General features: G+C 53.6%; 1 protein-coding gene across 3 annotated transcripts; it reads right to left on the minus strand.

Annotated features, from left to right (window-relative positions):
- Positions 1 to 934: 934 nt before the first annotated feature.
- IKBKE (inhibitor of nuclear factor kappa B kinase subunit epsilon) lies at positions 935 to 26,839 on the minus strand. Of its 3 annotated transcripts, none has more exons than XM_010362496.2 (22): positions 26,587 to 26,839; positions 26,039 to 26,128; positions 23,966 to 24,084; positions 22,813 to 22,953; positions 21,997 to 22,126; positions 20,619 to 20,800; positions 20,036 to 20,196; positions 19,026 to 19,136; positions 18,556 to 18,735; positions 17,765 to 17,955; positions 16,963 to 17,027; positions 16,784 to 16,875; positions 16,275 to 16,361; positions 12,111 to 12,186; positions 11,877 to 11,989; positions 9,644 to 9,720; positions 6,909 to 6,948; positions 6,038 to 6,139; positions 4,682 to 4,778; positions 4,423 to 4,535; positions 3,815 to 3,886; positions 935 to 1,699 (listed from the first exon to the last, which is right to left on the minus strand). In XM_010362496.2, exons 3-22 carry the CDS (start codon positions 24,050 to 24,052, stop codon positions 1,666 to 1,668), a joined length of 2,151 nt encoding a protein of 716 aa, XP_010360798.1. In that variant the 5' UTR covers positions 24,053 to 24,084; positions 26,039 to 26,128; positions 26,587 to 26,839; the 3' UTR covers positions 935 to 1,665. The 3 variants fall into 3 exon arrangements, 2 of the variants coding, with proteins under 2 accessions (XP_010360798.1, XP_030791974.1); XM_030936114.1 differs by having other exon boundaries at positions 23,966 to 24,080; positions 26,587 to 26,838; XR_004058812.1 differs by lacking the exon at positions 4,682 to 4,778.
- Between the last annotated feature and the right edge of the window lie 866 nt (positions 26,840 to 27,705).

Consider the following 27,705-nt stretch of genomic DNA (forward strand, 5'->3'; position numbering starts at 1 on the left):
AACATCAAGGCAGCAGCTGGTCTCTGAGGCCCCAGGACTTGAACCCCTGGGCTTAAGTGACTCCATGGGCTTGAGGCCAAAATAGCAAACACAAAGCCAGTTGGGCCTGATGCAAGGAAATAACCTCCAGCCACCTTCCCCCGGGCCTTTAGGATGCTGGTCTTTCCACAGAGAAGGGGCACAAAGGACAGCAGCCTCCAGGACTCACCCTTCCCCACTTCTGGCCCCGCCAGCTCAGCAGAGTGGCCTCAGGATGTGGGGCTCCCATGAACATGGGCAGGAAGGATCTCTGGGGTCATTTCCAATCAAGCATAATGCTGTCTTCATGCCTCAAAGCACAGTGGGGCTTCCCACTCATCTCTGTCTCCTGCTGGGGCTACCTTACTGCGTTTTCCCCTTCCCTTTCCTTCACCCACCCAGGTAGGTGGGTAGTCCAGCTCTGGTTTATGGGAAGGCTGGAGGTAAATTTGCAAGCAGTTTGCAAAAATCAGAATGCCTTGCCCAGGCACCACACTAGATTCTAGACAAAATGAAGGAATGCTTAAAATAACCCATAATACTATTCAAACCCACTATTTAGGACATAGCCTAGGTTTTGAACAGTGGTGGAGATGGGAAAAAACAGTAGCCACTTAGATGGTGGGTTTGAAGAAAAAAAAAAAAAAGAATACCTTTCTCCCTAAGTTCCAGCCCCTTCGCATAGCTTTCCAAATGATGGGGGGCAAGAGAACGCAAGGAATGGGAAGGCACCCCTTGGGTTCTTCCTGGAAATTAGGGCCCATTTAGGGGAAAGGCAGAAATCAGGACATGACTGATTCCCACCCCCATTTCCCAGCACTTCTCACAGATCCCCGCCCAGACCCGACTTGGTTGCCAAGCACACCCAGCTGAGAGCCTTCCCTGCCTCACAGACACAGCCCAGGGAGAGCCACCAGAAACAGAAATGAAGGCCACATTTATTCCACTTCTTGAAGGTGCAGGCCTTGGACCTGCCCAGACTCACAGGCCTGGCTGCATGTCCTAGGACCAGCCGGAGCCTCAGAGAGTGAGGGAGAGGCAAAGGGGCCCCAAGACACTGGCACTGGCCTTGGCCACCCATTTTCTCAACTTTAGGCTCAGTCAGACCAAGCATAGAAAGAACAGGAGGCTCTACATTGCCTGGGGCTGAGAGTGGTGGCCCTTAGAAATCACCGGGGAGCAGAGAGAGCTGTGTTCAACATGAAATGCTTGAAGAGGAAGGAAGACTGTGATGAGGTCGTTTGACCTAGTGTGCTGGGGAAACCCCAGGAGGCCTCCTCTCCTGTTGGCTATGGAGTGAAGTCCTATAAACCAGAGGGAGTGGGAGGGCATATGGAAGCCTCCAGCCAGGGGCACGGAGGAGCAGTACCTGAGCCTGGAGAAGATGGAAAGGTCAGCCCAGGCAGTGGCTGCCACACTCTTTCCTGTGGGTCCCAACAGAGGTGGCCTGGTGCCCAGGCTCAGCTGTGCTGCTTCCCAAGGAGAAAGGCAGTGGAAGGTAATGCTGGCGACATCCCGGCCAGCAGCCAGGAGGGAGGTAGGCTGATGTGATGGGATGGGATCTTGCCCTGGGTTGGTCTCACGGTGCAGGAGAGCAGTGTTGGAATCATTCTAATGCTTCAGGATGCCTCATGCGCCCCATGGAGCTCAGACATCAGGAGCTGCTGGGACTCTGTTTAGCCTACAAGAAAAGGTACAGGCTAGCAGTGCCCACCTGTTGGAGAGGCCTGCAGACCACACTCCAGGGCCCAGCACAATTAGCTTTCAAGAACACTGAGCCATTCAAGTCCTCAGCTCTCCTCTTGTAGCAGCCTCACTCCCTGACAAGAACCCACTGGCTCTCACCTCTCACTATATGTTGGAATCACTTGGAAAGCTTATACAAATCCTAAACACAAGCTGCACCCAGAGTCTCTGGGGCAAGACCCAGGCGTCTGTACTTTTAAAAGATCCCCTGGTGATTCCAATGTGCAGCCAAGGTTTAGGAGGAGGAGAAAGGAGTTTAAACTGGTTCATTTGGCTCTTTGGCTATAGCTCTGAATAAGGAAGTGAAAATTCACTAGAATAAAGTTTTGAGCTATCTGCAAATAGATCACATATCACAGCAAGAGCAATTTATGTTGTCACTAAAATTAGAACTTCCTGACCAAGAGGGCTGTTTTGGAAAATCCTTCCAAGAAGCTGTCAAATGTCCTCTTTGTGGGTGTTTAAGAGGACAAGTTCTCTTGCTGGAACAGGACAGGGAGGAGATTCCTCCCTTACCCAAGGACCCTCTGAAACTCTGGGGACAAACCACAAGCTCTGCTCCTGGTTTCCCTACCTCCTGGCCCCAATTCTAGTGTCAGACTGGAGTGGCCTCTGGGGAAGAAGTAACATTTAGTGAGCCCTTCCCTCCACAGCCCCTACCCCCAAGCACCTCGCATATCTCGTTTTATTTAAACCCTATGTCAATACCATGAGGTAGAAATTATTACTCCTGTCTCACAGGGGAGGGAACTGAAGCACAAAGCTGAACACACCTCCCGGGATCACGCAGTTGGTAAGAAGCAGGGTCAGGATTGAAATCCTGTAGGAATCTCTGCTGACCCTACCCTGTCGTTGGTTCCCAGACAGGAAAATGACAGACACGAGGATGATAGGCAGGAGTGGGAGATGCGTGCACGTGTGTACATGTATATAAACAGGGCTGCTGGCCTTCAGGGCAAGCAAGGACCATCCTTTATCCTGGGGTTATCTCTCTTTGGTGATAAAATGTGTTTTATAAAGTGGGGTTACTCGATGACAGGGCTTTTTTTTTTTTTTTTTTTTTCACTTCAAACGTGCTTACTTGGTTATGTGAGCAGCTGGTAACTCTGTTGGTCTTGAGTTTTCTTTTAGAACTTTTACTGGTACGTAGCCAGGCGCGGTGGCTCATGTCTGTAATCCCAGTACTTTGGGAGGTCGAGGCAGGCGGATCACCTGAGGCCAGGAGTTCGAGACCAGCCTGGCCAACATAGTGAAACCCCATCTCTACTAAAAATATAAAAATTAGCTGGGTGTGGTGGTGGGCGCCTGTAATCCCAGCTACTTGGGAGGCTGAGGCAGGAGAATTGCTTGAACCCAGGAGATGGAGGTTGCAGTGAGCCGACACAGTACCACTGCACTCCAGCCTGGGTGACAAAGTGAGACTCCGTCTCAAAAAAAAAAAAAAAAAAGAAAAAGAACTTTTACTGGTACACAAAATCTCAATCTCGAGTTGGAGCCCTGCTGCGTTCCCACACCAACCTCTCACCACCCCTCAGTGCCCCGAGGAGGGGAGTTGAATCAGGAGATGATCCTGCAGCCCCGGGCTGGCCCATGAGCATTGGCAAGAGGGACAGGAGCCCCACAAGGCCAGAGAAACACTGGCCTTGGACATCGTACCCAAGCTGTGTGTGCTGTGGCTTCCTGGGGTAGCACATGGGGATGAAAACAGCAGCTATCCTGAGGATGGCTGTGATTGAAGGAGGCAGTCTGGGGCAGCTTGGGCACAGAGTACATATGGAGTGCAGAGCTGGACACAGGCGCAAACCCCATGCCTCCAGGCCCCCATCTCCCTGACAGCATGGGGGCTCACATTTTAAAGGCTATAAGTGAATCCTACACCTCCTGAGGATGTCAACTTATTTGTGGAAAACGCCTAATCTTCAACAGGGCTGCTTGGAAAATGGACACGTGTCATCAAACCTGCATGGGCAGGCTTGGGGACTCTTCGCCGCCCCAGGCAAGGGTAGCTTGAAGACCCAGCCCTGACCCACACAAGGTGAAAGCTCCTTACCGCTCAATGATGCGGTTGTTATCCAGGAGGTCAGACGCCAGCAGCTTCATCCCCTCGCAGAGCTCTTGCATGCTGCCCAAGGCAGAGGCAGGAGAAGTGGCTGAGGCTGGAAGTTGCCCTGCCCAGACCCCTTTCCTGGGAGGCCCACCCTCCTCTGCAGCTCCCCCAAAGAAACCTCTTTGTTCTTTTTTGTTTGCTTATTTGAGACGGAGTCTTGCTCCCTTGCTCAGGCTGGAGTGCAGTGGCACTATCTTGGCTCACTGCAACCTCTGCCTCCCGGATTCAAGCAATTCTTGTGCCTCAGCCTCCCGAGTAGCTGAGATTACAGCTGCATGCCACCACACCCGGCTAAATTTTGTATTTTTACTAGAGATGGGGTTTCACCATGTTTGCCAGGTTGGTCTTAAACTTCTGGCCTCAAGTTGATCCGCCCACCTTGGCCTCCCAAAGTGCTGGGATTACAGGCATGAGCTACTGCGCCCAGCCAGTCTCTTTAATCTTGCCTCTTAGGACTGGCATGAGGCCAAACCCCTCAACGTCTAACCTCAGCACGCTCCCTACAACCCCCTTCCACACAGATACACACCCCCTTTCTCCTCAGCACTTACTGGAGAAGCAGGTCCTTTGGTGTAGGGCTGGGGTAAGGAGCTATGGAAGGTGGGGAGGCCTGAGCCCCCTTTGCTCGGTCCTGAAGAAGCTGGTGAGATAGCTCTTCCAGGATCTGCAGGGAAGCCATACTTTAGTCAGCACTTAGTAGCCAGCTTATGTGTGGCTGGGTAAGGGGAGTACTTGAGGAGGTGAAGACATGGGTAACAAGAGCACCAGCCTGCATCCCCAGAGCACCTAGAATTCCTCTGCCATGCCCACCTTGCTGAGACTCTCCTGGACCCCCTGGGCTTCTGTGTTACAGGCGGCCACAGAACAGCCGACCAGGCGCAGGTGGTTCCTGGTCTCGTGCACCACCCTCAAGAGAACAGACAGAGACTTAGAATTAGAGCAGGACTCAGCCCACTCACCAGGGCTCGCCTAGCTGCCATCGGGTCCGCACATGGACACAGGTGGGTCCCGGGTATTTGCCTCCCTCGCTGCTTCTGCCCTGCCAGCTGTGCCCTCTACGCTTGCCTGCCCCACTGCAATAATGCAGATGCACACAGCTGGCTGAGGCTGGGAGGGCCCCTTCAGAGCCACATTGGGGAGCACCAACAACATGCGTGTGGCTGTGGCTGGGTGACACATGCCAGCTATGGTGAGTGTGGCACCAGTCAGGCTGCAGAGAGGCAGAGGATAGCCCCCACTAGGGCTCTCGGTGTGGGGAACTGCCCACTCTCATTTCCAGAGTGAATTCTCTTCTGTCTCTAAGTGGAGAGAAGGAGTAGGAACATTTTCCCCAAGGCCCAGAGCCGTGAAATCAGGGGTTGGTGCTCAGCCCTGGCCACACATTAGAATCACCTGGAGAAGCTGTACTACACTGATATCCAAGCCCTGCTCCAGAGCAATTACACCAGAATGTGTGGTGGGTTGGAGTAGGAGAAGCAGGCATTAGTATTCTGATATGAGGACAGGTGAGTGCCCAGGTCTCAGCCCCATAACAAGGTGAGGTCCTACAGGCCTCAGAACGTGGCAGCATGTGGGAAATTGTCCTCTCTTCTCTGGAGGGGCCAACTTTCACACAGGCGGGGGAACGGAGAGTGGGCCTGATCTGAGAAGGCGGAACCCATAACTCCTGAAGGGGACGGTGTGACAGAGGATTCTCCTTAAGGGCCACTGCCACTGTCCTTATCCCAGGGGGATCTAGTGTTCTCCTAGAGGAGATTTCTCAATACAACCAGGTGGAACGGTAGAAAGAATCCAGATTTGATTTGATTTTACCCTCAAAAGCCCAGATGGTAGAGGCAGACAGAGCCACATGAGTCTTGGGTCTGCCGCTTACTAGCCATGTGATGTGCAGAGGAGACCTGTTCTCAGAGCCTCCGTTTCCTCGTCTAGGAAATAGGGTGATGATATCTGCCGTATCGGACAGGTGTTGTGGGATTCAATAAGCTAAGCTATAGAAATCTCCCAGCCAACTGCCTGGTCCACCCGGGAACACAAAACCACTCATCTGCTCACACCCCTTCACTCGCTCCTCCCTCTCCCTCAGGGCTCCACAAAGCCCTGGGTCCTCTGAAGTCTAGAAGGGCCAGGCCAGGCCCCGGGCTCCGTGAGCTCAGGAAGGGCTGTTACCTCATCCTCTTGCCGTGCGCGACTAGGGATGCTTGATACTTCTGCACGCACTCCTCCTGAAACACCTGCAGGAGCCTTTTGGCTAAATGGCTGAAATTCATCCTAGAATGATGGAACAAAGGCACAGATGGGCCGCCAGAACCACTGTGCACAAGCCCACCATCCCTCAGTCTCCGTCACCACCTTGTCGTACGTGCCCAAGCCTGCGACCACAGCAGGGCTATGTCTCTGGGAAAGGAGGAAGGACGGTCACACACTTGGATTGTGAAGGCTGCGGTGGCCAGCAAAACCCACATCAACAGGGAGACATGGGAGACGCACAGCGGGTCCTCGGGGAACACACACGTGCTCAAGCTTAGTCCTCAGGAAAGGGAAGGGAAAGTGAGGCAGTCGTGGAAAGGTGTGCGTGTCCGTGTGCGGGGGTCGAGGTGCTTGTAGAACTAGGGGAGTGAGTTCCCAGATAACCATTAAATCAGGGAGGGCCTCCTGGACATGAGTGTGTCCAGGAAACATGGGAGACAGAGGAGCAGGGGGAGGCAGGGAAGGTTCAGGCAGAGGGCAGAAGCAGGAAGTGGTAAGTGGTCCCTCAGTGAGGACGACTAGAGAGAAAAAAATAAAAATAAAAAGCCTGCAAACAGTCTTGTCCGTCCCAGAAGTAAATCCAGTTACATCAAGGTTGCATCTGAGAAGCCTCTCTCCAATTAAGCTATGCACACTCCCTCCACTCGCCCCAGATAACCTGTTATCCCCAACTGCTCAGCTGCAGCCCGGGGCAGGGCCCTTCATGGCCTCTCCTCTGGTGTTAGGATCGCTCTGCCCCGAGGACACCCACCCTCCTGCCCACCCGCCTGCAGGCGGACAGGCCACTCACTTATCCAGCTTGTGAATCTGTTCCTCATTGTAGCCAAGCCCTGAAGAAAACAGACAGGACAGATGTCACCTATTCAATCAGTCAACCAAACAGAGAGCAGCAAGGGTCGGGAGACAGTTACAAAGACGAAGACGGCCCAGCCCGTGCTGCTTCACGGGAACTCACGGCCCAGCAGAATAGGAAGGCAAAGGAGTGAAGCCAGCACCCAAGTAGCTGATTAGGACAAAGCCGGGGCCTCAAGAAGCCGTGGGGAAGTTGTGTGAGGCCCCCGGGGAAGGCAGCCCGCAGTGCAGGGCCAGGGTGGGGACGTGGGGGATGCTTCGGGTGGGAGGTGGGGGATGAATGGGCTTGGAAGGAGGCTCAGTCAGCCATAGCCCCTTATCCAGCACCCTCCCAGAGTGACTGATGTCTGCAGCTGGATGGTCCCATCCCTGAATGTTCACGGGCTCTGCCTGCAATGAGCTAGAGAAACCAGGCCGCCACCTTCTACCTCCCCACTCTGCCCAGCCACTTTTGCCACAAAGGCTGAAGCTTTCATGGCCTTGGCTGCCTCCTGAAGGGCCCTAAGGCTCATATACTAGGGATATGCTGACCCCTCCTGCTCTCCGCAGGAATGGGCCTCCAGGGTGGCAGCAGCCACAAGATGAAATGATGATGGAGGTTCTCTTGGTGGGCCTCCCCATCCCACTCCTCCAATAGCAGAGTCCCCCTCCTGGGCCCTGCACTCGGCCAGCTGAGAGTATGTGTGCAGTCCGAGAGACTGGACACAGCCCTTTCTCCTATTGGCAGGCGGCTCTAGGCGAGTGATTTCACTTCGCTGAGCCTGTCTCCTCATCCATCACAGGTTCCACACGGGAGTCCCGTGAGGCTCAAGCGAGAGTGCCCTGAAGACCACTGGGCGTTTTAAAAAATGGTATCTTTCAACACGCTGGGTTTTAACAGTTAGATGTTCATTTTTAATTTTAATAAAGGACTCTTAAAGACCAATAGAAGTAAAACTGCTTTGAGGCTGTAACATGGGACGGTTAAAAGCAGTTGGGCCTAGATTACTTGGGCTGCTTAACCTTTCTGTGCCTTGGTTTTCTCATCTATAAAATGGGGAAGGTAACGATGCCTAGAGGTTTTGTTATTGTTGTTGATGTTTGAGACAGGGTTTCCCTCTCGCCCTGGCTGGAGTGCTGCAGTGGTGTGATCTCAGCTCATTGCAGCCTCCAACTCCCAGCTCCCAGGCTCAGGTGATCCTCCCACCTCAGCCTCCCAAGTAGTTAGGACTACAGGCACGTGCCCATGTCCAGCTAGTTCTGTTTACTTTTTGTAGAGATGGGGTCTTACTATGTTGCCCAGGCTGGTCTTGAACTCCTGGGCCCAAGTGTTCCTCCTGCTTCAGCTTTCCAAAGTGCTGAGATTACAGGCATGAGCCACCGCACCCAGCTCCACACACACACATATATAAAATTTAGTTTCCCAACAGAGATGTGTTATAAATGTAATATATATATATGTGAATAATATATATATATGTGAAATATAAAACAATAAAGCGATGGAAAAGCATCCTGTAGTCCCAGCCAGTCAGGAGGCTGAAGTGGGAGGATGGCTTGAGCCCAGGAGGTTGAGGCGACAGTGGGCAGTGATCATGCTATTGTACTCCTGCCTGGGTGACAGAGAACGGCTCTGTCTCAAATATATATATTAGCATGTAATCAATAAAACAGAATTGCTAAGGACATAAGTTATGCATTTATGTGATGGCACAAAAAGAATATAAGGTATTTCTTTAGTGATTTTGTTTATATTGATTGCATGCTAAAATGACACTGGATATATTGGGTTGAATAACACATTAAAATTAATTTCACTTGTTTCTACTTTTTAAAAATTGGCTACTAGAAAACTTAGAATTACATATGTGTCTGGCATTATATTTCTACTGGACAGTGGTTTTTAGATAATCCCCAGGATAGAAGATAATTTGGCAATCAAGCCCAAGACCTTCAGTCTACAGATGAGGAAATGCTTGGGGCCTGGGAGGGGAGGGGGAGGTTTGGTTCCTGGTGTGTTAGTTCCCCAACCAGAAGTGTCAACTGGAGCCTCCGCAGGCTCCCTCCAACCCCCTCACCAGCCCTCCCTGGATCCCCCCTTGCACTACCCCACAACGGCAGTCACTTTGGACACGCAGCTTCCCACCCCCGAGCCTGTGAATGGGCCGCGCCTGCCACAACGTCCTTGTGAGGATTAATGGATCATGCAGCCAAAATGCCTGACCCAGTGACTCAAAACGGGACTTCTCCTGATCCCCCCTTTTCTGGAAAACCTGACTACCTCAGTGCCCCAAGGACACAATGGATAGTGACATTTTATACTTTAAAATGCTCTGCCAAGGTGAGGGATCTCTTTCCAGGACTACCTCTCCTAGAGCACCCAGGCTCTAGGAGCCTGGTGGATCCCCCACTGGATCTCCCAACCATGTGATCCAAGTCTCTCATGTGGCAACAGGCAGGCATGTAAAGGTTTCACGTCCGCCACTGGCCTGCAGGCAGCTTGCAGACAGGGGCCCTGCCCTAGAGCAGCTGCACAGAACCATCCACTTAGTGGGCCTCCAAGACCACCAGCTGGAGGTTAGTGGCCACTTAGCTGGAGGTTAGTGGCCACTGGTAGCAATGACTCACCAGAGAAAAGGAAGAAAGAAGGGAGACAGAGGAGAGAGAAGGGGTATCTGCCCTCCCCAGGCTCACCTGGCCTCATCCTAGACTTCTTGAACTGTTTGTAGATGAAGTTCATCTTGTCCAAACAGCACTGAATCTGCTGGATGCTGTGGGCAGATGACAGGGACCAGGTGTTGGAAGAATCTAACGGCACAGAGCAAAGAGGAAGGAGGCGAAGGGTGGCAGTGGAATAGGGGAGGAGCCTCACTGCCACAGTTTTGGGGGATCAATTTGGGAGTAGAGGTGACTGTCTCTAGGCTTATTTGAGACCCCATACAGTCAGCCAGCCATCTCTCATTCTCATGGCTTATTCCTCCTCTCTCTCACACACATGCACTCACAGCATGAGTTAAGTAGGAGACAAGAGAGACAGGAAGCCAAGCAGGACAGGCAACAGGAACGTGGCCTTTCCTACATGAGAAGTTGTGAGACTAGGCCCTGGGAAGAAGCCTAGGCCCCTGAAACCTAAGAGCGTGTCTGGCAGTGACAGCTGGGGACGGAGGGGAGCTAAAATCTCTCTCTGGTCAACTGAAAAAGGCAGAAAAGTATAGCTTCTTGGTTTACCCAATGCGTGGCACACAGCAGAAACTTAACATAAATAATGAATCAATAATCCTTGTTGAAAACAAGAAAGAATCAACAGGCCTTGGTCCTGCCTGGAGGTGGAGGAACTGGGGAGATGATCTCCTGAGGACCTTCTTGGTCTGGGGTTGAAGGTCATTATTATTTCTTCCTTCCCCTTTTCAGGCTGGATACAAACACTTTGAGAAGTTGGGAGGGTGTGGGGAAAGTTCTTCCTCACCCTCAGGCCTATGTAGCTCCACTCCCTCCCCGCAGCACCTCCAAGTGACCCCATCTCTGCTATTTCTGGAGCCAGACTCTGAACAGAGCACGGGCTTGTTCCAGGGCTCTGCCAGCCAAAGGAGCCTGCCCCGCCAGGAACATGCGGGTGGAAGACGAAGTAGCTGGGACAGACCTCAGATCCACAGCCTTCATCCAAAAGGACAGGGCCTCGATCCTCAGCCTTCATCCAAAAGGACAGGGCCTTGATCCTCAGCCTTCATCCAAAAGACAGAGCCTGGGATCTACAGCCTTCATCCAAAAGGACGGGGCCTCAGAACTGCAGCCTTCATCCAAAATGACAGGCCTCAGATCCACAGCCTTCATGCAAAAGGATGGAGCCTCGATCCTCAGCCTTCATCTAAAAGACAGGGCCTCGATCCTCAGCCTTCATCTAAAAGGACAGGCCTCAGATCTGCAGCCTTCATCCAAAAGGCTCGGGACCAAATGGGCTCTGAATTCAGAATCGTCTTCTGATATTGGAAAGGCAATTTGGTGCCCACACAGTGTATTGTAGAATGGCCTGAGCAGGGCATCAACTCCTAATTAGACACATTCACATCTCCAAAGAACCACAAGAATATTCACCCCAAGTGGGATAAAGTCTGTAAAGAGCCTCATTCAGTTTAGGTCAGGTTTTACGGCCAAAACAGTTAAGAAAACCTCCTGTGGTGTTCAGAGCTGTTTGAATTTATAATTGAGGGCACGGGATGATGGATGGGGATAGGCCCAGATTACAGCAGGCACCAAAGAGAATGGGGAGGAGGTCCGCACTGGGCACCACCCACCCCCTGGTCAGAGGCGGCAAGGTAGGCAGCGGCTCCACACAGTCAGCTGGGGCTGGGGGAAGGGGGCATTTCTATGTCTGTTAGAAGGGAGAGTCGTGCTTTAAAGCTTGTAAACCCCTGCCTAGCATAGGCCAAGAACATAGGCTTTGGAGGTGGACAGACCTGACCTGAAGCCACCTCTGTCATTTGTCATTTACTGGCTGTGACTCGGGATAAGTTAACCTCACTGACCGAGCTTCTACAAAAAGGGCATTATCGTAGCATCATTATTGTTTTCAGGATTCAACGAGATGCTGTACGTGAGAGGATCTGTCCAAGGGCCTGACACGAGAAAGGGAACTAAAGTCTTCTTTTATTCAGAATTATTGCATCTGCTAAGATTCCCAAGGCGTTCCTCAAACTCCCAGATGGGAGCAGGACCCCAGATCATTTTCTCCTCCCGGCTGGTGTCTGGGGCAGTGCAGGGCAGGGGGTTCTTGTTCATTGCTGGATCTCCTCCACTCCCCCAGGCCCTAGCACTCTTGCCAAGAGAAAGGGGAATGCAAGCTGACATCTGTAAAGGCTAAAGGCTACTGGACCTTTGGCGCTGCCCACTCCCCCACTCCCACCCCACAAAGAAGGAAAATCCCACAGACCTTCTGTCCTCATGTACCTGATCCCGGCTCTTCACCAGCTCCTGGCTTAGGCTGCTCAGGCTCTCCTGGGTCTCCGTGATATTTTGGGAGCATCTGGAGAGGACCTCAGCTAGCTGTGGGGCAAGAAGGCAGACCCCCGTGGGGTCTTCAACCTGGGCACTGGTGGGCAGGCTGGCTGGACCATGGGCCCCCACCTCTGATCCTGCTAAGCCCTTGCCCTCCAGCCTCACTCACAGTCCGCAGCCTGGACCTCAATTCTGCAGCCACCTTCAGTTCCTGGATCTCAGGTGTTCCAGCCACGCTGCTGGACCTTGAGGGAGGCAAGGAGAAAGGCGACATTTGGGGGCTTGGGAACAGCCAAGGTGGGAGGCAGAGAGCTCTGTGGGCACATGCTGGGCATAGCATCTGTGGGACAGCCTTAGTGGCTCTCCGGGTCTCTGGAGAGTTTTGTGTTTGGTACAGAGGCACCATCCTGAAGAGGGTCCTACTCACCCAAGTTGTGACATTGTTGAGTATTGCAAAGAATAAAGGTTGAGACAGACTGTAACACCTTGAGTCTATGAAAATCCATGGGCCCGTGATGCAAGGCTGCTATTAATGATCTCCTTACCAGGAAACTTTGTAACTAAAGGGAAAGAATTAAGTTCCTGTCCAGTAGAAACTGTATTTCTTGATAACCAACAGCTTTCTGATGAGGGAAAAGCTATATTTTGTAGACTACTAGGCAATGATGTATCAGAAGTTTGAACATTATCATCTTGCTGCCCAGTGAAATTGTTACCTGAGGCATAGCGTTACAAGCGATGATGGATGATAAAGGGGTGAGCATTTGCACGGTGACAAGGTCACACCACTCTGCTTCTTTCTTCTACAGGGAAAATGTAACATTACAGTAGAGGAATCAGGCTGTCACCAGCCAATGGTATATCGACATATAATGCCCGGCATCATCAATAATATATTCTAGCAAAAAATGTTCAACTGGAATCCATCTAGCCTTATGCACTCCCAGTTTAGGCCTGGCACAGTGGTTCATGCCTGTAATCCCAGCACTTTGGGAGACAGAAGTGGGAGGATTGCTTGAGGCCAGGAGTTTGAGATCAGCCTGGGCAACATAGTGAGACCCTGTCTCTACAAAAATAAAAATAAAAAAAAAATAAAACAAAATAAAAAACAAAATAAAAGCCAGGCATGGTGGCTCACACCAGTAATCCCAGCACTTTGGGAGGCCAAGGTGGGAGGATCGCTTAAGGCCAGGAGTTCAAGACCAGCCTGGCCAACATAGTGAGACCCTGCCTTGAAAAAAAAAGAAATGAAAATAAATAAAATACTAAAAAATTTTTAAAAACTTCCCAGTTTACAGGAAATGCCGAGAAAGAAGGACAAGACAAACAACTTCAAGGGGAAACTCTAATGAGTCCAGAAGGTGGGACCGTGCATGTGATCTCAAAAACAGGTTATAAAACGGCAAATACACCATCATTTCATGTTGGTTAATATTTACGCGTAGTAGAATAATATCTAGAAGGACATGTCCTTCTAAGGTGTGGTAACCTATCTCTAGATAGTGGGATACGGGATTTTAATTTTCTTATTTTTGCTTATTTCTGTTTTCTAACTTTCTACCATTAGTGTATACATTTTAGTAATAATCATGATTTTAAAAAAGTATCCTGTGTACTTTGGCTTGGGAATGGAGAAGTAGCGGAGGAAAGGGGAGCTGAGCAAAGAGAGAATCAGGAATGAACTGCAGGCTCCTTGAAGATAGGGGTGCCGTTGCTTTGCTCCTCGTACAACTCCAGTGCCTAGCAATGTGTTCAGCACACAGTAGTCTGTCAGTGCATGGATGTTGAAGGCATTACTGAGTGCACAAATGGATGAAGATTCGGGATATTTGATGGCAGAAGAGGGTGAGGCTGGACCCAATCCATCTCCACAGGGAGTCAGGAGACATGGGTTCGAGTCCTAGTCCTGGCAGTCACATTTGCTATCTGCATGACCTTGGGTTAGTCCTTTAGCTCTACAGGCCTCAGGCCCTTTGTCTATAAAACGAGGAGAAAAATTTCCTTCCTGCGACCTAATAAGGTGTTCATAGGGATCCAAAGGGACCTCAGAGATGAAGTCTTGCCTGGAAAGTCTTGCCTGCTGGTGGGGCTGGGGGAAGCCCTAGGATTCCCAAAGCCCATCCTGGCTGCCTGAGCAGTGCCTCCGGATGACAGCAGCTGCTCAGGAGGGCCAGAAAGCTTTAGGACAAAGGCAAGGTTGCTCTGCCAGAGGAGCTGTCCTGGGGAACCTGAGGCAGGAGGAGCACACTCAGGGAGGGGCAAGTCACCAGGCTGGGCAAAGGTGGGCCACTTGGCATGAGGTGCTGGGTTCCTCCAGTGTCACATTCAGCTCATGAAAATACCTGGTTCCACTGTGGGTGGAGCTGGTGTTTTCAGACCTTAGGAGAATCTACAGGTCTGGGGATGTTCAGGCAAGAACGGGCTTGCAACATGTGGGAGCTGGGAGGCCGCAGAGATCATCCAACCCTCCCATTTTGAAAATGAGGACACAGAGGCCCAGGTAGGGCAAGGTGACAATGGGCTGGAGTTACACCCAGACTAAGAGAAGAGGCTGCACCTGGCCCTCTGGCTCCCTGCTCACAAATGTTTTTGCTCCCCATCTTCCTCCTTGATGGGAGGCTGAAATAGGCTTCAAAGCAGGCACTTGCCTGACCCGAGCTCTCTAGACATACCACGGAGGCCGCCTTGGAGGAGGCTGCAGAGCCATAACAGGGGAACAGCAGCCACTGGACGCCAGGATGCCAGGACGCCAGACCTAGGCCAGTGTGCCACTCGCCCCCAGCCCCTGTCCATCCAGGGCAAGTGGGCAGACAGACACCCAAAAAGCTTTCCCAAACACATCTTCCCAGGTCAAGAATCTACAATGGCTCCCTACTGGTTGTTTTACTGGGGTCCAACCTCCCTCTAGCTGGACCCCTCCAGGGCCTCTATGCATTCTTTCCTCCCCTCCTCACCCCACCTCTGTCCGCCTCTGGCTTAGCTCTGAGCTACCTGCCATCATGACTGTGGCTTTAGTAAACCTCCCCAGCACCCCCTTGCTCCCCTTGAACAGGGCCCTTTTCTTCTCTGTCTCTGCACAGACCTTCCTGCCTGAGGTATTCTCCTTCCTTCTGGCCTTAAAAGCCTCATCTTTCAGGAAGGCCTCCATGGTTGCCTCTACCCATCTCAAGTCTCCTCTTACCCAACAATCCCATCAGCCCTCACATGTCCAGGAAGGGCTAGCTGCTCCGCAGGAAGCATGGGCCTCTCTGAATGACAGGAGGCCACACCTACCCGCAGCCCCCTCTGTGTCCTGGACAGAGCTCTGCTCAAAGGAGATTCACTCGCAGTTCTGCTGACTGAACCCCACTCTCTGTCACCGTTTGAGAGGGGCTCAGTCTGGATGGAGACTCCATCCCTGTTATCTGGAGATGCTCCTCTTCCTCCTCCCTGCTCCTCCACCTCCCAGCTGCCCCATCATCTGTGTTGCTGCTGCCAAGCAGGAGGCATGTGGGGCTGCATGAGTCAGCCCACAGCTGGGAAACTCCCTGGAGCTCCCTGGAGACAAGGGCTGGGGGGTGGTGAGAGGAGGAGGGCCTTCAGGCATGTGCGCAGTCTCTGGTCCTCTGTCCCCAAAGACTCCCGCCACCAGTGGCATCCCTAGGCTGCAGAGCTCCCGCCCTCATCCGTACCATGGCCTCGTGCCTTCCAGGATTTGGGGTGCTGTGCTCACTTCTCAATCATGCTCTGATCAACGAAGTATTCCCATATTCCCCATCTCCAGACCCTTCCACCTGACTTCCTCCTCCCCAGTCTCTCTCTACTTCCAACTCATCCCCACTAATTAGCCTGAGACAAGGGAGTGGAGGGAGTAAGGTTCCAAGGATTGGGGCAGGGAACCCAATGAAGGCAAGGATAAGCTGAAGAGTCAGAGAAAGCAGGAGATGAGGCGTGGAGAACAAGACCACCGGGATCTTGTTCTGTGTGTGGGTGTGAGTCCTCCCCCTAGAGTTCTGCTGGCACTTGGCATAGGGTGAGCATTCTAAATCATTCAGAGAAGGACTTGGCAGGACACAAGCCCCTTCCTGGGATAAGGAGGCCACCTTGGTACCTGGAGAGTCTGTGCCCCCATGGGCCCCTTCCCCTGCAGGTGAGGGACTAGGTTTGGAGAGAGCCATTGCAGTTATTTGGTGAGGTGGGGATAAGGGATAGGGTGCGGGTGCCTCTATTCTAGGAGGGCAGGGAAGGCAGGAGCCCCGGGTTGGGGAGGAGAGGTGCATTGTTGGAGGTATTAAGGGTGAGGAGCAGACAGAGCAGGGCTGAGAGGTCCCAGCGGCCTAGGGCAAACACCCACCTCTCGGTCCCCAGGCTGCTGCTGAGGTAGAGGAGGGATGTCCTCACCACCTCCAGAGTCCGTCTGCATGTGGCCTGGAGCACCTCCCTGTCCAAGGGGAGACTGAGTCAGAGCTGCCTTGATGGGGGGACTCAGGGCACTGTGCATGCAGACAGCATCCCAGGGTGCTGGCCTCCGCCTCCTGCCGACCTCCCCTCCTGCCCGCCTCCCCCTCCTGCCTGCCTCTCCGTCTCTGCCCGCCTCCCTCTCCTCTGCACCCCCTCTCCTGCCCGCCTCCCCCTCCTGCCTGCCTCTCCGTCTCTGCCCGCCTCCCTTTCCTCCGCACCCCCTCTCCTGCCCACCTCCCCTTCCTGCCCGCCCCTCCTCCTCTCTGCCTCCCGCTCCTGCTGGTCTTCCCCTCTCTGCCCGCCTCCCTCTCCTGCCCACCCCCCCTCCTGCCCACCCCCCTCCTGCCCACCTCCCGCTCCTGCCCGCCTCCCCCTTTGTGCCCAGCCCTCATGGCTACTCACATGACCCAGTGCAGCCCCCGCAACATTAGCTCCTGCCCATCCAGCAGGACCCGCGCCAGCCGCAGGGCCTGGTAGCCAGCGCCCAACACACCCTGAAACACAGAGGTGCGCAGGACCAGGTCCCACACCTCCTACCCTTGGGCCATGCCCCTCCCTGCCACCTGGGGGTTGCCCCTCACCTTGGCCGTGTTGTAATCCGCCTGCAGGTCCACTTTGGGGACGAACTTGGGGACGTCCAGAGCAGCTGCAGACAAAGACCCTGTCTGAGGGGCCTGTCTATATGGTGCTGGGTCAGCTCATCTTTCATTAAGTCCAGCGCACACTCACCCCTCACTGCCAATCTCCCACCTTAGGCTTCGCAACTCACCCTGAGCCCCCCCACCTTGCCAGCCTTAGCGGCACTTAAAGTTGTGATCCCTCACTGTCACCTTGTGGCCACTTTTGAGAACTACATGCTCATGCCCAAGGGCCGAAAATGGACTAAATCACCTTCTTGCCCACAGGTTTTGAGGAGAATACCCCTTCCTAGCCTCAGAGAAGGAGGATAAAACTGGCATTATTCAAGTGAGAAGAAAGGAAACTTCTGCTAGGATTTGGAGAAAGGCTCAAGCTCTGGACCCCTGACCCCCTTCCCTTCTTTCCAGGAGCTCAGACTTGGGCTTCCTCCAACACAAACTGTCTGAGGCTTCCCCACAAATCAGAGATTATGGAAACTGCATTAAATCCAGATCTCTCTGTTTCCACTGGAGCTCTTTCCACAGCTCTGAGGATGCTGGGAAGCCCCCGGGAGGTCAAGCCACCAGCCCACATCATGTGGCATCTCAGAGGCATCTGCAGAATTAGAACCCACATCTGCCTCTGGCTCCCTGTGGCCCCAAAGAAACACCCACAAAGGAAAGTAACCAATGGCTTGGATTGCAAACTCCTGTCTCACAGGAAATGTGGGGAGGAGAAAGATCCAGCCCAGGTGGCTCTACTCACGGTCCCTGAAGGCCAGACCCTTGGGGATGGCTGTGCTGAAGAGGGTCAGGGGGCTGCTTGCTGTCGTGTGGGCGATGTGCTGTGCTGAGATGCTGGGCTCAAGGACACAGAGGTGACCCTCAAAGAGGTACTCCTGGTGTCGGGGGGCCACACTGGTCTGCTTATGCACAGCCTCCTGGAAAATGGCTATCCTAGACATAGCCGTGGTGGGGGGCAGAGGGCAGGGGGTGTCAGTAGGCAGGGCAGGGGGCCAAGGTCTCCTAAGCCCCAGCTAAGCATTGCCCATGGGCAGGGCTCTGTTTTGCAGAGGGAGGGACGGGGGTGGTTTTCTCTGTCATCAAGGGTGGAGAGGCCAAGGGGAGAGTTCACATCTTATAGTGATGGAGACAGAGTGGGAACAGGCCCCAGGAGTCCCAATACCCAGTCTCTGACTCTGCACCTCTTCCTGTCACACTGCCGTTACATTTACCTAGTTCTATAAAATTATCCAGGAATCAAGGGTTCTAAGAGCCGTACATTTAGGAAATGCACAGCCAACATACACGCACACACTTCTCAGATGTATAATGCATATTAGCATTAGAAAAGGTACTGACTCTCTGAAGTACATGCAAGAAAACCTGTTTAGCTTTAACTTTGCAGATCTAGTCTTTTTCCAGACTATGTTTGGACCCAGAAGCGTTCCTACATATCCACTCTTCAGAACGTACTGTGGGAAATGCTGCTTTGGACAGGCACCGCTGCTTGGGTACAGAAGATTCTCACTGCTTCCCTCCCTTGTCCCTACTTACGTGTTGTGGGCATGGATGTAGACGTGATGCAGGACTGCCTGGGACAGGGAGAAGACATGGATGACAACTCGCTGCAGGATGTCACTGGTCTCCGCAAAGAACTGGTCGAAGCCCCAGCACTTGGCCTGCTCCACCTCCAGGATGTTGGCCAGGATGGGCACCAGCTGGCTCTGCAGCCCCCTGCCCTCCCAGGACATGGAGACTGTCAGGGGCGGGGGCCCAGACCTGTCCGCCTTAAGCAGGCAATAGGGGCATGTCCTGAAGAGCTAGGACCAAGGTGGTGGGGCTGGGTGGGTTGGGGAGGAAGAGCTGGAAGAACTCGTTCCAGCATCCAGGTGGGAAAGTGGTGTACCTAAGCCTGCAGCATGCCCAGAACCTGCTGGAACAGGCCTCAGAAGTCTTGACTCAGCAGAGAGAAGTGATACCCAGCTCAGACTCCAGCATCACCCACCCAGCAGGGTCCCACTCACAGTGACAGCTGGCAGGTGATGGGGAGGGTGTAGCTCCACTCCAGGGGCCCATTCTCCCGCCTCTGGGCACCTGCAATGGCCCCAGCTGGCTTTTCCGTGGTGATCCGGTACCTAGGGGGAGCAAGACCAGGTCAGCGGGATCCCCAGCCATCACATTGCGAGGCAACGACACACTCAGCACAAAGGGCTCAGAGCACAGGTTCAAGCCACCCAGCCACCCCAAGGTAGCCTGAGTGATGGAATGTGAGAGACCTGGCTCTCAGCTGTGAGAGCACCTTGCCTCAGCACTCCTCCTGGAGCCCTTTGCTTCAGACAGAGACACCTTTACCCTGTCCACTGCCTCCCTCCCAGCTACACTTCCCTCAGCCTGGCCAGCTTCCTCCACACCTTTGCCCATGCTATGCATGGCCCCAGTATCCTCTCGTCCTCTTTCTCTCCCTTCAGAGTCCAGCCTTCCCTGACAACCCCTGTCCACGCGGGTCTCCTGCCCCTCTCACGGTCCTAATATAGGTTCCACACAGCTGGACTCCTGGGCTGAGGCGAGTGCAGCAACCTTCCCACTAAGCAGCTGACATCTCTGCTCCAGGTGGTGCGCTCAGAGGGAGCCGCTGCTGTCTCCAGCCACTTAACTACTTCCCTGTCCGATGGCACAAAACCATGGAAGGACCTTGGACCTGGGAACAGGAAGCTGCCACCTTTGCCGCTGGTGAGCTCTGCCACCTTGGGCAAGTTACTCTTTGAGCTTCGGTTAAGACAAGGAGAGCAGTAAGGGAGCAGAGGGCTAGAGTGAAGCACTGAACTAACACAGGGTGTATTCACAGACACCCGTCAGTCCCGGGCAGAGCTCAGCTGCTTGTTTGATCTGATTAACAAAAAGAGGTCTACAAAGAGCCTGGGTATGGGGTGGACCAAAGCAGTGTGAGGTGAGCAGGAGACACAGCAGGGACTGGTGGGAGAAGGGCCAGGGGACCGCCAGTCTGCCCCATTCCCTGCCCTGTGGCCCACCGTACATGATCTCTTTGTTCCGCCGTGGCCCACCAAAGGGGATGAAGGGCAGGCTGCCGGTGGCTGCATGGTACAAGGTCACTCCAATGCTCCAGAGATCCACAGTCACCCCGAACGCTTTTTGCTGGGGCTTTCGAAGCACCGCCCGCTCATACATGTCGGGGTGCTGCCGGAGAGAACCAGAACGCGGCCGTGGAGCGGGAGGGCTGGCAAGGGCCTGAGACCTGTCAGACTCCCTTCCACCGCCTGCAGGTGAAAACAGAACTGTTCAAATCCTTCTCCTTTGTCATCTTAAAAACCGGTGTCGCGTTCGCCCTACCCAGAGTGTTTCTGTCGGCCCACCCTGTGCCCTGGGGACCTGTACGTCCCATCCTCCTGAGAGTCCTGGCAAGGAGTTAACTGCACAAGGCCGGGTAGCCTGGCCAGGCTGCAGCCTCACCTTTTCTGTCTTAGAGAACAGAATGCATTCTTCCGGTTGCGGTACAGGGGAGAGACATAACCCTGTCGGAAGCAGGAGGTGGGCCACACCCCCTATGGGGGCTCTGAGGGGCTCACAAGGGGGCAGCGGGTCCCCAGCAGCTCACCCACCAGGTACTCCTCAGTCCCATAGACTGAGACAAACTTCTCGTCATCATCCAGCTCCCGGGCAGCCCCGAAGTCTGTCAGCTTGTAGATGCTCTGCCCCTCCTCCCCCACGAGGCGCATGATGTTCCCGGGCTTGATGTCGCGATGCACGATGCCGTTCTCCCGCAGGTGGTTCATGCCGGCCACTGGGGACAGACGGGGAAGCCACTAGCTGGCTCTGGCCAGGGAAAGTCTAGTGTCTGAGGCTCATCTTGGTGGGCAGGCTGTCCTTGGATCCAGAGACACAGGAGTTCCCATGGGCTGACAGAGCCATGGCACAGGCAGAAGGCCAGAGACACACATGGGGCTGAGGAGGGCATCTCAAGGACACTAGGGTATGGAGGTGCCATCTGGATTCTCTAGGAAACCGAGAGGGGTGGTGGCTCTGTCTCCCCAAGGGCGGCACCCCTCTTTGTCAATTATTTCTTTTGATTAGGTGTTCAATTGTGGTAAAATATCCATAACAAAATTTCCCATTTTAACCAATTTTAAGTGTACACTTCATTGGCACTAAGCACACCCATGCTGCTGTGCCACCATCATACCATCCAGCTTAGAACTTTTCTCACTCTCCACTTTTTTTTTTTTTTTTTTGAGACAGAGTCTCACTCTGACACCTAGGGCACAGTGCAATGGCTCAATCTCGGCTCACCGCAACCTCTGCCTCTCGGGTTTAATCGATTCTCATGCCTCCACCTCCCATGTAGCTGGAACTACAGGTGCACGCCACCATGCCCGGCTAATTTTTGTATTTTTTTTAAGTAGAGACAGGGTTTCACTGTGTTTGCCGGACTGGTCTCAAACCCCCAACCTCAAATAATCCGCCCACCTGGGCCTTGCAAAGTGCTGAGATTACAGGCATAAGCCCCTGCACCCGGCCTCATTCTTCAAAATTGAAACCAGACTCATTAAACAACTCCCCATTCTCCTCTGCCCCCAGACCCTGACATCCACCATGGTACTTTCTGTCTCTATGAATGTATGAGTGGAATCATACAGGATTTGTCCTTCTGTGTCTGGCTTTTTTCACTTAGCATAATGTCACCAAGGTCCATCCATGTTGTAGCAGGTGTCAGAATTTCTTTCCTTTTAAGACTGAATAATATTCTATTTTAGGTACCTCCCACATTTTGTTTTCACAGTTAGGCTGTTTCCAACTTTTGGCTATTGTAAATAATGCTGCTATGAACATCGGTGTACAATCTTTTTTAGGTTTACTTTTTAAGTTGGAATTTTAAATGGAAGGATTAGCAGGAGTCAGAAGCCTGGGTCCTGCCCGTCAGCGTCTGTCCCAGGCCTGCTGCCAGTCTGAGGGTGGAGGCAGGGACAGGGAGGGGCTCACCCACACAGCGCAGCACCACCAGGAACTCATCCTCTGGCAGCCCAAAGGCGTTCTCGGGGCTCTCCAGCACGCTCAGCAGGCTCCCACTGGAGCAGTACTCCATCACCAGTACCTTCTGCCGGCTGCCCCCCTGCAGGTGGGACAGAGAGGGGCTCATGAGGACAGCACTTCTCCTCCCCACCCACTAGGAAGAAGTGGCTCAGAGCCATGGGACAGGCAGAAGGGCAGAGACACACATGGGGCTGAGGAGGGCGTCTCAAGGACACTAGGGTATGGAGGTGCCATCTGGATTCTCTAGGAAACCAAGAGGGGTGGTGGCTCTGTCTCCCCAAGGGCGGCACCCCTCTTTGTATTACTTTTTTTGATTAGGTGTTCAACTGTGGTAAAATATCCACAACAAAATTTCCCATTTTAACCAATTTTAAGTGTATACTTCATTGGCACTAAGCACACCCATGCCGCTGTGTCACCGTCACACCATCCATGTTAGTGGGGATGGAGCCCAGAGTCCCCATTCTCCAGGTCCCAGCTTCCGGCCTGGACTTCCCTCCTTGGCCTCACACTGATCTCAAACACTGGAATCCAAAGTCACCTATTCCAGGAAGCCCTCTCTGCTTAGGTACTGATTCTGTCTATTGTTCCTTTCCCGTGCACCGCTCCCACCCCCTTGCACCCTTTGCTCCCTTCTGCAATTTGCCTGCTCTGTCTGACCTGCTGATGAGCATGGGACCAAGTCTCTGTTGTTGTGTGGCCTGACTCTCCCCAGACGACAAGGGTCCAGGACAAGACCACCCTCTGACCAAGCACCGGACCCACCGTCTCCTCCACCGCAAAGAGCTTGATGATGTTCTGGTGGTTCAGCTTCCGCAGGACCTCAAACTCCCTCACCTGCACCTCACGGGGCCGCAGGTAGCTGGTGGTGTTGAAGACCTTCACAGCAACCAGCTCCCCGGATTTCTGCCATTGGGGAGGGAGCAGTGGGAGGCAGCATGGGGATTAGCACATGTCCCACTCCCGCGGCGGGTGGGGGAAGCAGCCACCCTCTCCTGGGCCTCCATTCAGCCTCTCCCGCCAGCCCAACCCAGAGGTGAGCCTGGTTGGATGGGGGCTCCCATCCACACCTCCTTTTCCTCTCAAGGGGTAGACAGTCCCACACTGGGAGGTGACAAGAGCCTGAAATTCTGATCTCCTGCAGGGGATGGCTTGTTGTTATTATTACAATTGCCATTGACAATCACCACAGGGCAGCTAACACTCCCTGGGGTTAGCAGCAGGGAAGGGACTGGAACCTGGTCTGGCTGGCTCCAATTCCTTTTTTTTTTTCCTTTTTTTTTTTAAGACGGAGTCTCACTCTGTCCCTAGGCTGGAATGCAGTGTCAAGATCTCAGCTCACTGGAATCTCTGCCTCCCAGGTTCAAGCGATTCTCTGCCTCAGCCTCCCGAGTAGCTGGGATTATAGGCGCCCACCACCACGCCCAACTAATTTTTGTATTTTTAGTAGAGACGGGGTTTCACCATCTTGACCAGGATGGTCTCGATCTCCTAACCTCATGATCCGCCCACCTCGGCCTCCCAAAGCGCTGGGCTTACAGGTGTGAACCACTGCGCCCAGCCAGCTACCACTCTTAAGTAAAACAGAGTGGATATCATCTCGTATATTCTTGCAGGTTAAATCCAAACAAGGCCTAATTCCTGCCTCTGCTCTTCCTAGATCCCATTTGCTGATACCTTCCTCGGATGTTTGCCTTGTGACTTCATAGTTCTCTTGCCCAACTCGTGCCTGACGGAGGCATTCTCTCAAGGAGCCGTTTTCAGCTCCCTATCCCTCTGCTCAAACCCACAGTGTGAGTGTGCTGCACAATGTCCCCAGATCCCTGTCCCACCGCCCTCAATGCCCTCTGGGGGCTGACTGGGCCAGCTTCCAAGGCATGAGGAGGCCAAGGCTGGGCTGGCCAGGGTTGCTTCCTACCTTGTTGCGGGCCTTATACACACTGGCAGTGGCCCCCTGCCCCAGCAGGTCGTCTGTGTGCCACAGGTAATTGGCTGTGCTCTGCATCTCCTGCCCTGAGCTGGCTGGTCACCTGCTGCCTAGAAAAAGAGCATGCTGGGGGCCCAGGATTCCATTCCTGGCATGGGATGGCCACTGGTGGCCTGACCTGTAACTGTGCCCCAAGGTTACCCTAAGAAGGGCTCCATGTGGGCATTCCATAAGCAAGGGAGTGGGGAAAGTGTGAAGCACAGAAAGGTTAAGTAACTTCCCCAAAAGGACGCACAGCACAACAAGAGGGCCCCCACTGAGCCCTAAGCCCACAGCCGGCACCTGTTCCACCTAAGAGGCCTGGCCTTCTGCCTGTCCTGGCTCCCCAAGTCCCCTTGAAGCCCCTCCCCAGGCAGGTCATTCAACAGAGACAAACCTCTTGTCTCCATCACCTCTCCCCAGCACTGAAGATTCTGGGTTTTGGCATCCAGGCTTGAGACTGTCCCAGGAAGCAGAAACAGTATAGGAGGAAGGGCCTGGGGTCAAGCAGCATCTCCCACACTACCACAAATCTCCAGGATTGCAACATGAGCCTGGAGCCACTCCCCCAGCCTCCGCTGGCCTGCCTGCCAGGCCCACCACTTCCTGCTGCTGTGAGCTGACAGCCCGGTCAGTGCTGCTCCAAGAGAGACGGGGCTGCTTCAGAGTGTGTGTGTGTGTGTGTGTGTGTGTGTGTGTATGTGTGAGTGTGTGTGTGTGTGTATTTGTGTAGGGGGTTGGGGAGAGGCGTGTGAGTGTGTGTGTAAGAGCAGGGTATAGGGGAGGCAAAATTCATCATTCGGCCATTGGGAGAATCAGAAACATCTTACAACTCTGTTTCCCATCTTTGTCCTCATCTTTTCTCCACAGCCTGGTTCTCCTAAAGCAATTAGTACCAGAAAGTGTATCCTTAGAAGTTAAACTCAATTTCTCTCTGAAAAATAAGGCCAGGGCTGGCCTTTTTGGGATACCTGGGGACAGAAGCATTAGAAGGCCCACCATCCTTTAAATACTCTTCTTTTCTTTGACATAAGGTTGCTCACTCTGTCATCCAGGCTGGGGTGCAGTGGTGCAATCATGACTCACTGTAACCTCCACACCCTGGGCTCAAGCAATCCTCCCAACTTAGCCTCCTGAGTAGCTTAGGACCATAGGCGTGAACCACCACACCTGGCTGTCTTTTGTATTTTTAGTAGAGATGGGTTTTTGCCATGTTGCCCAGGCTGGTCTTGAACTCCTGAGCTCAAGCAATCCGCCCACACGGGCTTCCTCCCAAAAGTACTGGGATTACAGTGTGAGCCACCATGCCTGGCCACTTAAATACTTTTAAATAACTCTAGACTAGAAAAGGTGTCTTCGTGTTCTAACATCTTAGAGGTTCTCAAACTGAGGGTTGCCATGCCTGGAATCCTATGTTCCTTCACTCTGAACTTTTTCTCTGTGTAATCTTTTTTAAAAATGCAAATCCTTGATAATGTCAGTTCATTGAGCCAGAGGCCCCTTGAAGAGATCAGTGGTCAACTCCCAGTTTCAGATCAGGTAGGAGTGGACATTACACAGAAGCAACTGAAGTACTGAGAGGCTTCCTGAAGACAACACAGTAGCTCAGCATGAATGAATGGGTCTGGTTTTCCCCGCTGAGGCTGGAGCCAGCCAGCAGGTCTGGGGGCTGGGGCTGGAGCAGAGCAGGCTGAAATCAAGGCCAAAGGCTCTGATACTGGGGCGAGGAACAGCTGATGACTCTGGGATAATAGGCAGTGAGGTGCAAAGCACAGAGCCCCAGACAGGCGGCGTGCCCCTGGGTTCTGTGCCCAGGAGCTCTGGTTGTGGCACATCTGGCTCAACTCTGCACGCTCTGCAGATCCTCCCCCCACCACCCCAAGCACCTGGTGCATAGAAGGGCTCAGTGGCCCTCAACCAGTGGTTGGATGAATGAGCAGTGGACAGTGAAGCATGTGAGCGCCGCCCACCCATCTCTCCCCTCCCCTCCCTCCTCAGGGCTCTGCTATGGCCAAATGCACTTACCCTACACTCTGAGCTGCCCTGAGTCAGGCAAAGGCTCTTCCTGGCGAGCGTGTGTTATGCTTTCTGTCTGTGGCACGTCCAGGAGCTGAGCTACACCGGAAAGAGGAGGGCGGATGAGAGGCGCCCCTCAGTGCAGTTGCTTCTCAGCCTCCATCAAAGGCCACCGGCCCTAGCCCTTTAACCCTTTCCTGTTTGTCACCTTCCCCCAGAGGGCTGGGCTGGGGGTTTCCAGCTCTATACCCCAACTGTTCAGGGAGACTTTCCCGGCATCTCCTACTCCTGAGACTCTGGCCAGGGAGAAAGACCCCGGGAAAGGTGAGGGCAGGTGCTGGGAGCTGATCGCTGGCTTTGGGTGTTGGTAAGCAGAGCCCAGGGAGGGCTTATGGTTGGCCCATGGTGGCTCACCTCTATGCCACACACAACGCTCTATGTGAGAGCACCGCTGCCGACAAGCCCACACCCCTGTGCCCGGCTGAGCTGCCCTGCAGCTGCCCCTTGCCTGGCCCCCTCATTCCACCCCCGCCCCCCTCCACACTCTGCACACTCACCCCATCTCCACTGCAGGGGATGCAGGTTTGTGGGACTGGGTGGCACTCCCAGAACTTTCAGGGCTTGCTGTCATTCATGAGCAGTGTTCTTAGCCTCCTGGTGGCCAAGGGCCCTTAGGACCCACAGGCAGGGCCAGTTGCAATGGCCTGTGCCACCCCAGGAGCTGGAACTAGTGGGTTTCTTCCCTGCCTCCTTGTGGGGGTGGGACACCAAGCTCAGCACTGAGTCCTGGCTCTCAGCTCTCTCACACTTCCTGATTTCCGTCTCTCGCTCTCTTTCTCTCTTAAAGAGACAGAGGCAACTCAGTGCAGCCACCAGCTCAGCAAAGAGAAAGAGGATGCTCTGAGTTCCCAAGTGTAGGCGATAGGACCAGAGTCTGAGCCACAGAGAAGCCAGGAACTGGGGCCCTTCTGGTCATTGTGGTGGGCAGCTGGGTGCTGTTTTGGCATCTCGCACAATTCACTGGAGCAGGGAAGTTCAGGACTCTGCCTGGAGTCAACAGAGCAGGTTGGGCAAGTTAACTAAGTGGATAGCTGCCTGGGAAGTCCACGCTCCCACACCCAGGAGCCCCAAGGAGGTGTAGGACCTACGCTGACCCAGTCCTAGAAGTTGGATCTGAGTCACCTTCCAAGGAGGCCTGCAGAGGTCCGAGCAAGCATGGGGATCCAGCTGATGCCCTCCAGTGTGACCTGAGCACAGCATGCAGTCCCACCCAGCCAGCTCACTCACCTGCAGCAGGAGGAGAGTAACAGCTACTCCATGGGTTGATTGGATGACATGGATATATTTGGAATTGTTTGGAGCTTGGAAAGTGTTTTACAGAAAGCATTGAAGGTATGGAGGCCCACACACTTCAGGAATTCACCCATTCTCTTCAGAGACTGCTGAGGCTGGAACCCAGGTGCCAACTTCCCAGCCAGGACTCAATGCCCCGCATCAAATGTCCTAGGAGGCTGGAGGGGTCTGTGCTGCTCTGGTCAGCTCTGAGATGGCAGTTGGATGTGAAATGGTTAAAACCAGGACATTCCATGTTTCTATAGAATGTTGGAGGGACTTTCCCATGGCCACACCTGGTGGTTTCCTCCGCCAGCACCACCCCTCCCACAGTGACACTAGAA

Source organism: Rhinopithecus roxellana, chromosome 8 (genome assembly GCF_007565055.1).
Source record: "Rhinopithecus roxellana isolate Shanxi Qingling chromosome 8, ASM756505v1, whole genome shotgun sequence".
In the NCBI taxonomy this organism is placed as follows: Eukaryota; Metazoa; Chordata; class Mammalia; order Primates; family Cercopithecidae; genus Rhinopithecus; species Rhinopithecus roxellana.

Coding starts and splice junctions, on each gene's coding strand:
- IKBKE (XM_010362496.2), bottom strand. CDS start 24,052: ATGCAGAGCACAGCCAATTACCTGTGGCACACAGACGACCTGCTGGGG. Junction 9,721..11,876: donor CAGGTACATGAGGACAGAAG/GTCTGTGGGATT, acceptor ATCTGCCCACAG/CATCCAGCAGATTCAGTGCT. Junction 1,700..3,814: donor AACAACCGCATCATTGAGCG/GTAAGGAGCTTT, acceptor CTTTTCTTGTAG/GCTAAACAGAGTCCCAGCAG.